Source organism: Malus sylvestris, chromosome 9, assembly GCF_916048215.2.
Source record: "Malus sylvestris chromosome 9, drMalSylv7.2, whole genome shotgun sequence".
Lineage (NCBI taxonomy): Eukaryota > Viridiplantae > Streptophyta > Magnoliopsida > Rosales > Rosaceae > Malus > Malus sylvestris.
Window position 1 is genome coordinate 32948233 of NC_062268.1, and position 13137 is coordinate 32961369.

The 13137-nt window shown below is 34.9% G+C and overlaps 1 protein-coding gene, 1 long non-coding RNA gene and 1 pseudogene across 2 annotated transcripts; 1 reads left to right on the plus strand and 2 right to left on the minus strand.

Annotated features, from left to right (window-relative positions):
- Positions 1–4563: 4563 nt before the first annotated feature.
- On the plus strand, positions 4564–6628 carry LOC126634506 (uncharacterized). The gene is made up of 3 exons (XR_007627358.1): positions 4564–4855; positions 4964–5388; positions 6088–6628. It is a non-coding gene; the product is annotated as an uncharacterized LOC126634506 (long non-coding RNA).
- Positions 6629–9028: 2400 nt separating this feature from the next.
- LOC126634504 (uncharacterized) lies at positions 9029–9804 on the minus strand (annotated as a pseudogene).
- Positions 9805–10552: 748 nt separating this feature from the next.
- Positions 10553–12810, minus strand: LOC126634496 (GDSL esterase/lipase At5g37690-like). Its single transcript, XM_050305022.1, has 6 exons — positions 12559–12810; positions 12334–12461; positions 12088–12214; positions 11785–11897; positions 11136–11385; positions 10553–11053 (listed from the first exon to the last, which is right to left on the minus strand). The coding sequence occupies exons 1-6, from the start codon at positions 12785–12787 to the stop codon at positions 10824–10826; spliced, it is 1077 nt and encodes a 358-aa protein (XP_050160979.1). The 5' UTR covers positions 12788–12810; the 3' UTR covers positions 10553–10823.
- Between the last annotated feature and the right edge of the window lie 327 nt (positions 12811–13137).

The following is a 13137-nucleotide window of genomic DNA, read 5'->3' on the forward strand; positions in this document are numbered from 1 at the left end:
AACCGAAGAAGGAAATAAATACGCCAAATTGCAAAGAAACCGATTGGCTTTTGCATACAGAACTAGGGTTTTCCTTTTTCCATACATGAATAGATGAATGAGCCAACCAGATCTTCAATCACACAGATCCAGCACTACCTCCTAAAAAATGATGAGGAATATTTCCAGAAATCTTCAATCAGATTTCGTAGAGAGGAGAGAGCTGCATGAGGAGACCAAAGGAATATTTCGAGGAATATTTCTAATTAAAATTACCAAGTGACTAATAGAACTTTTCCCATGAATATTATACAGAAAATATAAAGACGCATCAATCCTTGAAATGACAGTTTGAGAAGGAAAACGCAGAATGAAATCAAAGAAGGAAACCGAAGGACATACATAATCGAATTCCTTGGAATAGGAAGCTTAAACAAGTAAGAACAGAGGACGTTACACTATGTTTGGATGAAGGAAATAAACTTGGAATTTGGATAAAAGTCAGAATTTATAAATTGACATGCACCAATTCTTTTGTTTGGATTCATAAACATAGAAATTTAGAATTTCCGCGTGAAAAAAAACTTGTAATTTGGGACCTTCAATTCCCAAGTTTAAATTCCATGTAAATAGATGTCATTTCCCAATTTCTATGATTGAAAGTTCAAAAATAACAAATTCCGTATTCAATTGCATATTCTTTTAGGTTAACCAAACAAGAAAATTCACAAATTCTAGAAAATAAAATCCCGTCATTTCAATTACTGTCATTTTAAAATTATTTAGTAATCTTAAATTTCTTCATCCAAACATAATGTTACGTAATTCTTTATTTTCTTCTAACAAGCTCAATTAAAATCAGAGAAAACATAAAAACGAAAGTGTGAATAGAATTACTACGTTTGGATAAAGAAATTTAAGATTACTAAGGAATTTAAAAATGACGGAAATTAAAATGACGAGATTTTATTTTATAGAATTTGTAAATTTTTTTGTTTGGTTAGCCTAAAAGATCAATGGAATTGAATACAAAATTTGTTATTTTTAAACTTTCAATTATAGAAATTGAGAAATGACACCTATTTACATGAAATTTGAACTTGGGATTTGGAGGTCTCAAATTCCAAGTTTTTTTTTCCATGTGGAAATTCTAAATTTCTATGTTTATGAATCCAAACAAGAGAATTGGTATTTGTCAATTTATAAATTCTGACTTTTACCAAAATTCTATGTTTATTTTCCTCATCCAAATATAGTGTTATGGAGTAGGAATACAGGAAATCTGAAGGCGTAAGTAACCTTTTTTATGTTCTTGGAATAACATGCAGTTGAAAACATATCAGATGAACACACGCAGGCGGGAGGAGCTGTTATCTTTCTTTACAGTAGCTTCAAGCTTGGCTTGGAAATGTCAAGTCAAGTAGTGCTCTAAATAGTCTACTTGTTAAGCATGCAAATTAGAAACAAAGTTTTAATTATTAACACCCCACAAAATATTGAATATATTACATATTAAAATTTAATATTAAATTACTTACATACCCTAAAATGCTATGATAATTTTGACCTCATAGGTTTTAAAAATAAAACAAAATTCCAAATACACACCAATTCACTTTTTTTTTTTTAACAAACTTTCCCAAACCACTTTTAACCCAAAATTATTTATCAAAAGCTACTCAAGTCTTTCACGTCGTTGGAATATACAAAGTTGAACATAAATGAGTCTAACTCACTAGTTTAGGCAAGAAATTAGCAGAGAAAACAAAGCAAAGTAGTCCAGAATTAGAGGTTAAGGTCATATTTTCTTCCAATATGAGTTTCTAAATTTTCCCAGCAACCAAACAAGTCAATCTACGAAATCCTTGTCAAAGGAGCTCAAATTATCCTAATTTTCCACGAGACTAACATCCCAATACCCTAATGAAAATAAAACTCGAGTACAATTCAAAGACCATTGCTACTAGTTTTAACCAATATTTGTCTAAATCCAGACTGGAAATATATGCACTGGTTCTTCGATAGAAATTAAAGATGTGTTGGAGGTTTCTCTGCTAATATGAGTATTTGATCCACCAACAGAAGCTTTTCTCTAATATGGTGTAGAAGAAGAAAGTTGACTGTTAAGTGCATTTGTGCTGTCTAACTCAATTAGTGGAGGACCACACCTTTATTCTCTACAGCCTTGTAAATTAGTGTCGGTTGTTAATAATTCAATTCATATGGGGCCATTGACCCCATTGGTTTCAGTACATTTTTATGGAATGTCATATTCTTGAAGGACGTTTGCTGAAATTTTGAAATGTTGTGGCTTGTAAGAGTGTAAGAATGTGAACTTGAGATTGGATGTTTTGACAGTGAATGATTAAATCCAATTGGAATAGGAAAGCCCTTATGAGGAGTTGAATGCTAATCCTTGTTTATGAAGGATTCTGTTATAACATTTAAACTGATATGGATTGGAAAACATAAGTTGTTTTCTACAAGGATTTTAACAAGGAATCCTCATCAAGTTATAAGAAGGATATATATGTTGTAACCTCTGCTCTCACAGATGTATGTGCTCTATTCGGAACTAAGTCATATTCTTGGTTAGAGCTTGAAACTATCTGATAGAGAGGAGAAGAGTTGCAGTGCGTTGAGATCGGATAGCAGCATCCATGGCATCTTCCCGTTCATCAAGTCAGTGAAGTTGCAATGTTTTATATGAATAAGAACTTGTGCTTTACTTGATTGTGATTACTATAACTTAATCTTGTTCTTGGCTATAAAAGTTTAACAGGACCTGCATTAAGGTGACATGCAAAAATAAAACCTCTCACCAAACCTTATAACTTTTGAGTTCTACTTTTAGAATCCGACAATTTATAAATTCTTGTTTAATCTCTCCTTGCAACTCTCATTTAACTAGGAATTTTGATTCAAACGTCTTGAAATTGCACTGAGTTGCTAAGGAGATTAAAACATTGAAGATCATGTTTTGATCTTTCTTGCACTTGATTCAAACATTTGGGCACTGATTTTTATTTATCAACTTATAAGCCCGTACAAGGCATTCCTTCTTCCTCCTATCACTGTGAAATGCATTCTCAACACACCCCCTTATGTGTGACGAATTCTTAAGCCTAACACATGAACAACACAAATGGAGTGACAAATAAAAATCTTCTTGTATGAGCTTATAAGTTGATTAATAAATTTTTTGATTCAAACATTGAATTTGCAGGACACATTTTCAATACTTGTCCAACAAGTCTCCGATATGATGATGGATCATCAGTGCAACTCTCATCATATTTGCAAAGGGACAAGTTTTGTTCCATAGGAAATGACGTTGGTTTTGCACCAAGATAGCCTGCATCCACTAGGATCTCCAACGAATATTTGTGAAAGAACAACGCCCCTGATCTAGCCACCACATTAACCCCAAAGCCAAAAAGGTCCAAGCAATCATACACAAACATAATATGACTAACTGAGCCAACACAAATATATGGTATAATAACGACTCATCAAATACCTCCAAACTTAGCTCTTTGTTTGTCCTCAAGCAAAACAAAACTCAAAAACAAAAATAAAAACTAACAAACTAAAGACTTAAAACAAAACCTTACTAATACAAAACTTTCATATTCAAGTTGCAATCCATAGGAAACGTTAAAAATTAAAACACCTTTCCAAAAGTTCCAGTCAATTCCACTATAAAGTCTAAACCATTTAGAATCAATTAGAAAAGAATTCATGAATTTCCTTTGGCGTAAAGTGAATCAACATGGTTAAGGAAGCTTGACTAAACCTCTTACCTCTCGTCCTTTTTATTCAATACTTCACACATACTAACTTGAAACGTAACTATTATTTTTCTTTCGATTTCTTCTCCTCTTTTTTTTTCCTTCTTTTTTCATATTTTTTTTCAGTAATAGTAGTGGTCGGGCAATGTCAGTTCACTTACGCTTTCAATCCAACCCATGCAACAAGCTTTAAGTCAATGACTCTCAAACCACTAAGGCTTTAAGGCACTAGGTGTAGAACATCCCTAAGAACTTGGTAACTCAAGTTGAAAATATTATGAAACCAACTAACCATCCTGCCCCATAACAAAACTCTACCGTTTGACGCAAGAATCATTACTGATTAGGTAGGACTGGCCTAGTTATTAAGCAAAGCCTATGGTGGAACAATTATTACTTTATTTAGAACAAAATTGACTCTAATATAGGATTAACCTTCACTATGTCCATTTGTTCTAACGTTTAAAATAATCTATAGATATTAACTTAAAAACAAAAAATTTTAACTGACAGAAAAAAAATTCTAAAAAATTTTCTTATTTCCCACCCTCAAATTTATATCACACATTATCCTCAAGGTGTGGAGAATAAAACAAAGATAAAGATACGACAAAAAAAAATAAACTATAAGTTAAAAACAACCTGAACTAAGATAAATAAACTAAACTATGTAAAAACATGAAAAGAAAACTAAACAGAAAAGGAATTAACAGAAAAACAAAATAATTGAGAAAACAAATAGTAAGGAAAGATATAACCTGGGGGTTCGAACTGAGGACTAGGAAGAACAAGAGGTGCTGCTCACCTCATCTAGTAGCAGCTGCTCATCTTCGAAACCCTCAGCCGTTTTTGGCTCTCGCATTTTTCCTCTCTAAGTCTAAACATTGCACCTCGAGCCCAGCGCCAAATTGCTCTTCCTTTCATAAAAACTTTGGTTGCTGCAATCAAAACCAAAGCTTCCTCTCTAAAACTCTCAGATCCGAGCCACAACCCCCAAAATTAAACTCGACTCCTCCCCAGCCCCTCTTCTCTCATCTTCGTTCATCTCCTCAGCAGATTTCCCGTACCATTCCGACGCCACAGAGGTAGAATGCAGCCATCCTTTTCTCCATTTCTTCTCAATTTCTTCTTCTGGCTTAGAATCATAGTAAAATCGATACTAATCTCTCTTGCATGTTTGTGTCATGTGGTAGGAACCTCGTTTGGTAAATGAAGAGAGCGTGAAAATTGAAGGAATGACGGAAAATCATAGATCCAACGGTCAAAATTGGGAGCGGAGATATCAAAGACCTGCGGATCCATCCGAGATTATAAGGTATATATATATGCCTCTCTTTTGCTTTTTTTTTTCACATTCGAGCAGGAACCAGCTTGATCTGTGAATGTGCTATATGCGTATGTTGGTTTAAAATTGCTGAATATAATGAACTGTGTGATTTGGGCCTGTGTATCCGTGTACGAATATGATCTCTGCATGCTCATAATTGTCCTTTGTGTTTGTGCATGTCTCCTGATGATGAATGTTGAGCAAAATTTTGCATGAAACTTGATCTGCGATATGTGGGCCCTTCTGCACACTTGGATCCCGGATTGTAGAAGCTTCCAAGCAAACCCCACTGTAAGCAATCCTGAATCTCAATTCATTTTATTTTTCGTATCGGCACTGCCTAATCCCATGAATGTAGAAGAATGGATGATGAATGTGCTGGGGTGAATGAATGTTGATTGCAGCTGAATGCAAAATTTAGTCTAATGTGCGTGTGTACTGGATATTTATGGCCAATCAAATCCGAATGCAACCGGCAAAAACACACATTAAAAATCTAATTAGAATAAAACCCAAAATAAAATAATGATTAACCAAATTTTTTTTTATGTTTTTGTGTTTTTCAATTTTCTTTTTATTTTTCATATATGTATTTGTTTTTTTATTTATTTTGATGTGATTTTTGTAATTGAAATAAAAGCAAGAAAACTAAATTGAATGAAATTAAAAAGATAAGAGTTGGAAAAATTGGGTTGCGTTCCACTTAGTGCTTTAGTTCACGTCTATAGCTAGACGTAGAGGAAGTAATTGATGATCACGTCACTTGATTTTTTAGAGTCAACCACTCCTTAATAGCATCATTGGGCAAAAGTAGGTACGGAATGAGATGTTGTTTATCAATTATGCGTTTTAGGTGAGTGTTTGAATCCTCCATATTTGGCCTTCTATGTGAATGAAGCTTTATAATCAAATAGAATCCCTTCCCCGTATAGAATTTACCCTGCTTGGAGGATTTTCCATGAATTTCCTTAGGTTTAATGGGCTGTGCAGGTGCAGTGTTTGTGGAAACAGCTAAAACATTTTTATCAGTGGCTGTCTGTCGTGTATCCAAGTTTAGTCTCCAAGAACTGACCATGTCATTTTCCAGATTATGATTTGTTGTGAACAGCCCTGTCCAACTTGTCAGTTTCAATACATTAATGCAGCTCGGTGAGTTGCTGTGTAGTCTCGGGATTGTGTATGTAAGGAATATGGACTTGAGTTAAAACAGGTTCTGGGGAAATTTCAGGATCATCAAGGGGAGTTTCCTCCTTTGGGCGTGAATAAATGGCAGATTGCTCCTCAATATCTGCACTAATTTCCTCTTGATCATGAAAGCTTTTCTCATAGTTTAATGCTTGAATCTGAAATCCATGATTGGTTATTTCTATGTACAACTCAGTTGATTCCAACAATCTATAGAGTTTGTCCTCTCCCAAAAGCTCTTGTGGCACATTAGACTGCTCAAAATAGTGCTCAAGATGCTTTTGCAAGCTTGGGGTGTAGAACTTTGATAATGAGTTGTTCAAATTTCTTTTTGAGTCGTTTCTCATATTGATATGCTCTTGGACAGACCCTCTGGAAAATATTTCCTTTTGGGACACTGCAAAATATCATGGGTTTTCAAACAGCCAAGTGCACAAATTGTAGGTTTAAATCCTTAAAAACTCCATTATCCAGATTTGACCCATATAGGTGGTCCTCCGGGTTGTATATTGAATTTAGGAGGAACAAATTCCATTGTTGCACAAATTGTAATCTAAAAAAGATAAAAAATAAAATCTAGTAAATAAAAAGATATATACAAAAATAATTAAATAAGAGTTGATAAACACAAACTATTTAAAACAATCTTCGACAACGGTGCTAATTTCTTGTTAGGAATTTTTACCATCTGCAAAAGGATAAAAACACTTCAAATACTTGCAAGAGTACAAAGTAATTGTAGTATAGATGGCTCTAGTAAGGTCGTTATCTACAAGGATTAAATGAATAATTTGTATCAAACCAAATCTTAATTAATTACTTAAAACAAAGTTTTGGAAAGGAAAAAAAATGATTTTGTGATTTCAAATAATAAAAACGAATTTAATAGAAAATAATTAAATAAAGTGACAAAATAAAATAAACTAAAAGAAAACGGTTTTTGAAAATTAAAATGTAAAAGCTTAAGGTTCTGCTGTCATCTTAACAATCCTATATAGTTCTTCCAATTACTTAGGAATTAAACATGCATATTTGAATGTTAGGTTTTCTTAATATATGCCTACTTGGACTCCCAACATAAAACGTATATCAAACATGCAATCTGTGTATGGTATTCAGATCTAATCTAAAAATGCATGACTTATTAAGTTTTGTGAAACCTTTTGAAAAACCATACAATCTTTAAGACGTGATATTCATCTTAGGTGAGCTTGCACATATTAACCATATGAAGCCTTCATCAATTTCAAGAACCGACATTCGACCAAAATTGCATCAAATTAGTTTTCTAAATATCCTAATGGTAGCTTAAGCATTAAGATAATTAGATAGTTTAAATCGATGATTAATAATTCAAACCTACATGCATAATATCATAAGCAAATTGAAAATAAACTACATATTCTTGTTAAGGCTCATGACTTTGCCCTAGCAAACAGAAATTAGTTATGAACAATCATTAACAAAATATTATTAAAAAAAAGATAGCTTGAAAATAAACTTGAATCCAAAAGCTCTCTAAAGTCGTGGGTCATTTCTTCTCCTTTTTCCCCTCCTCCAAAAAAGCCTAATGGTTAAAAAGCCTTATTTATACTACTACATAATTAAAATCCTTACTAGAAAATGTCTTCTAAAAACTAGGAAATATAATAGAATAAGATTACTAGGAAATGCGTTCCTATTCTAACTTTGGCAAATCTGCCTAGCCACAAATCAGCCACGTTTTTGGACTTCCAGGCTTCAACATGACTTGTATTAAATCCAAAAGACATCATCTTGGATGCCAAAAAGCCCAAATAAACCCAAAACGTCACTAATAAACCCAAAACGTCACTTTAACAGCATTGCGCCGTGCTCTTTTATTTCATCGCCTTAAATAAACCTTGGGTAGAAAATTATGAAACTTTGACATGAACAGGTTGAGAGACACGTGAATGTTCTCCAATTTGAATCACTCCAAAATTCATTCGTTTCATCATGTTTTGCCCCGGAGGAAGTCGAATTTTCTACATTGAAAATACATAACAAAGTATCAACGTTCACACAAAATAACCAATAAAGATAAGGGTAAAATATATAGTATAATAACGACTCGTCACTTCCCCCTTAAGGTGGAAGCTTGCAAGCTTAAATCCGATAAGATGGTCGCTGACAATTATAGTGGTGCCCATCTTGTTCTTGGAACTATGACTAGTAATAGTCATAGCCCGACTCCAATTAGCATGGTTGTCTCCATCCAAAATTTTGGACGCACCAATGCGATTTCTAGGGAACGTGTTGGGTGGTCCAGCGGATCAGAGAGCCTTCCAGTCTGCTGTCCAAGCTGATATTTCTTCCTTTAAAAAGGAAAAACAAAAGGAAGAAGAAAATAACATAACACAGAAACACACAGTCGCGCACACAAAGAAAAACTTGCTGTCCAAGCTGATATTTCTTCCTTTAAAAAGGAAAAACAAAAGGAAGAAGAAAATAACACAGAGACACACAATCGCGCGCACACAGAAAAACTTAACACGTCAGACAAAAGATGACTGGATGACGATTCCTTTTTGGTAGAGATTCTTGCAGTTATAGCATCTACATTTGGCAATCATTAGTTGGTCCTGTAGAAATATATATTTAGTTGACGATTACAAATAAACACACAAGCTGTTCAATATGAAATCTGACTGAAGAACTGTGAATAAGATGAATAAATCAAACTTTTAAATTTGACGGTTCAAGACTGGAAAATTGGAGAGTGAAATTAATAGATTCTTAATTAGAGAATGAAGTACATACGGTTTGATCACGATCATTCTCCTTTGAATCACTTAGCATTAGCACATCACCAATTTCCTCTGCAATTTGTAGTGTTTCTAGTCTTGGATCACTTTGGAGTAACCCATCAGGAGAAATCTTTGACCCGATCAGCTGGCAGTCCTCAACAATCAAAGTTTCTAAGGATGGGACTTTGAAAATAAAATTTCCTGTGCAAAATCCTTGCAGACTTGGTAGACCAGAAAGTTTGAAAAGGTTGCAAGCAACTGAAAGTAATCTCATTTTCTGGATCATCTCTGTTGCACACTACTATTTCTACCATTCTTTCACAGGACTTCACTTCCAACTTCTTGAGTTGCAGCAAATTCTTAGCCACGGCATAGGGTATTAAGTATTGCAGTTCGTGACAACCCATATCTCCAAAGTGGTCAGATTCCTAAAGGATATTAAAGCTGAAGTTAGATTCTCTAGTCTATCACAAAGGTTCAGGGATAGAGCTCCCAAGTCTGGAAAAACAGAGACCCCTAGTTGGGAGTTTTCTATTCCTAGATGTATCAGCTCTGGCATATCGATGAGACCCAAAACCTTTACATGTGGGAGAGCCTCAACTTCATGTATTTGCCCGCTACTACTTCCTTGGTGGTCGTGGACAAATAAGTCTTTCCGAAGAGCAGAGAGTACACGGAGAATTTCAAGATTCTGTAAATTCTCAAGGAGTACATATGACTTGGGATGTGAAGTATTATATAATTTTTGCGTATCTTATATGTTGGTTGATTATTGGGAATGATGATTAAACTGTGACATAGGCTTCTGCTTCTGAATTATGTTTGCACGTTCATAAATCCCACTTCAATAGAAAAACGATTATTTGTATTTTTATGTAATTTGTTAATTACCTAAATTCGAGTCTCGTCTTCTTAGTTGTCTCAATGTCACTCACATTTAAATTTGATGTCAAGGGCTGGAGAATGAATTCTTCATCCTTATATCAAATTTAATGGTGAGTGAGCATCCATTTCTTGATGAATTGGTTGGCGGGAGACTTTATTGAATTTGCATAGGTTGTATAAATATGTTTGCAAATTCTTTCCTTTGAAAGGAAATTGATAATAAGATATTCAACTCAGGTAGTTTGTTCTTTAGCAAGGCTAAAAACGCTGTTTACGTTTGATTACAATCCAAATTAGATGCTGTCAATTTAACAAATTCAGATGAAGTGCGAATACTTTGTAAGAAGGTGCGATGAAAAAAATACATTTATCTGGTTTTTGCAGACAGAAACAGTCGTCATTCTATGACGGTTTAATATCTTGAATCTTGATTACTAATCCCTTGCATTCAGTGTTCTAAAATGCCCCGCCTAAGTGCTAGGCCTTTGGGATCATCACGATTAATTCTTAGGCATTTAAAAAATAATTAATAACACATACATATGCCTATGTGCCCACTTAGACCGCTTCGGTCTCGACTTGCACACAAAAAAAAAATTGCTAAAATTTGTTGCGTATTTGGATAAACACTCATTAATATGTTATATTACTTTATAATTTATAGATCATTTTATTTTACAATTTATGTATTTGTTTTAATTATAAGTAAATATGTATTTATATGTTATGTAATAAATTTAATTTAAATTAAAAAACACCTAGGCCCCGTTTGGATACCTAGTCACCAGGCTCTTACTCGCGGCTCACGTCTTATAGAACTTTGCTTGCATTGTTGCCTCAATGGGTCTCTACTATATATGCTTCAATTATCATCGCCAGAGATGCCAACTAGGGTGAGGGTGAAGGTGTTGGTGTTGGTGTTGGTGCACTAGGAGGAATCGCGGAAAATAGCCTCGAGAAGAGTTTGTCTGCGAGAACCTCATTGGCTGCGTCGGATGGGTGGAATGCATCCCAGAATACGTAGTCTTTCCGGTTGGGGCATAGCTTTGAATTAGGCAAGCATAGCCCCCCAATGCTTGTGTCCACATTGCAACACGAAGTGTTCGAAACCTTAAACCCTGAAAAATTGTTACATACATTGTAAATAAAACCTGTCTCAATCGAATTTGAATCTACAGTTGAATAATCGAGTTTGGTTACCATAAGCGGTAGGGTTTTGGATTAAGTCGTAGACGTCTCCATACGTGTCTGCAAATGAGAGATTTGCCTGTGGGAGTTGCCTGTTAAGAGAGGCAATGAGCTTTTGTACTTTGGAGTTGAATTCTAGCACCCACTCGTTCACTCTTTTCAAGCACTGGCCTGTCTTTGATTTCACCCTCTGAGAAGGAATGCAGCCAAGTGGCCCGAGACCATGGAACATCATCTTTCGGGCACCCAGTTGGTAGAGCCTCTAGCACAAACAATTCAAACATGCACTGTTAATTAACTAGGGTTTATGGCTGTAAATTGGCTAGAAAGAGCTTGATCAAGTTTGCACCGGTTTCGGATTGTGTTTGACTCGATGAAGCTCGTGAAAGAAACAAGCAAAACCTACGCTTGGCTCGATGAGAAACAAGCCATACTTGAAGATTGTTATGTTTGGCTTGTAAAGCTTGTATTTTTCACGAGTCTACTCGAACCAGTTTAGATTCAAGAAGTTTATTTGGAATGAAAGATCATGTTCCAGCTTCAATTCCCATCAGTTTAATGGTAATTCTCTTCTCAATACTAGAAGAGGTGTGAGAGGTTTTAAGATTGAATCCTTTATTATCGTTTTCGTTTTTTTATTTAACTAGTAGTGATTACTAACCTTAAGTTGTCCCTCTAAGGTGCCGATCAATAATTCCACAAATTCATCGTAAGTGTACTGCTGACTATCAGCTAAAAAGGGTTGCAGGTAATTGTTGACATAATCATTGCTGCCTGAAAAAGTGCAAAGAAAATGAATAAATACGATATTTATACAAGCAATTGTCTAAACTACTTTAATTACGGGACATGAGAATTTAGACATGGGCCCAAGGAAGTTAATCATTGACTTAACCTACGTTTACGAAAAATAATTAGTTCTTTTCATCTAAAATAAAATTTCATTTGTCTAATAAAAAAGTACCAATTCCAATGAAGTAGATGGCTTCACTGCAAAGCTTGGCTGCAGCCTCTGCCCCAATTTTAGCCTTGATGGCTTCCTTTGTCTTGTTGAATTTTTGTATTTGATCATCAAACGACATTCTCTGAATCTGTCACGAAGAAAAATAACAAAATAATTAAGATTATAAAGCATTTACTCTTGCATCTGAAGTCGTAGGTTCAACGATATGATCATAAACATAAGAGGGATTAGTATTATTGTGATTACAAAATAGAGCCCAGTGTCATTGAGTATTCCTGCTCCACCAGATGCATAATTAACCCCTTTAAGCAGTGCATCATCATTCTGTGCCAAGGATAGATAAGGTGGTGGTGATGGAATCCCAAGCTTTTTGGCTACAAAAGATAAAAAAAAATCAGTAAGTTCCTGAAGACACAAAGGAAAACAAAAATATGGACGTTGGATGAGTAGTATAAGAAGTAAGGGCACTACATATTATGTCGCCAATGGTTCTTCCATTAGTGAACCTCCCAGTAGCTCGACCACCGGCATAATCGACACCATACCAAGGATAATTTGATTTTGCAAGAGAATACGACAGATAGTTGTTGTTCCCTACTTCTGTCAAGGAGTCACCGAAAACGAAGGTCACGGTAGACGCTGCCAATGAAGCGACGGCTAACATGGTTGTGAAAATGGTGGTAGCTAAAGCCATCCACATTGTCACTTCCCTCTTTGAATCTCTCTCACTAGGAAATAAAGTGGCAGTTAGTGAGGCAAAAATTTATAGTAAATTGATCATGAAATTTTGGTCATGTCTAAATCCCAAAGTTTGGACAAATTAGGTGATTGATTAATGAGATAATCTTGAGGAGTTGGCCTACTCAGTTGCCTTAAAGTCAGCACAGTTTGATGTTATTGAAACCGATTACTAGTTGCTTGTATATTTCAGAAGTATGGTTGTAAAGCATAAGTCACAAGTATGGTTGTTAACATCACTCTAGCTAAGTCATGGGTTAAAGTGATTTTCTCAACCATACTCTTGTCTTCCATACCTTGTCACCCACTTAG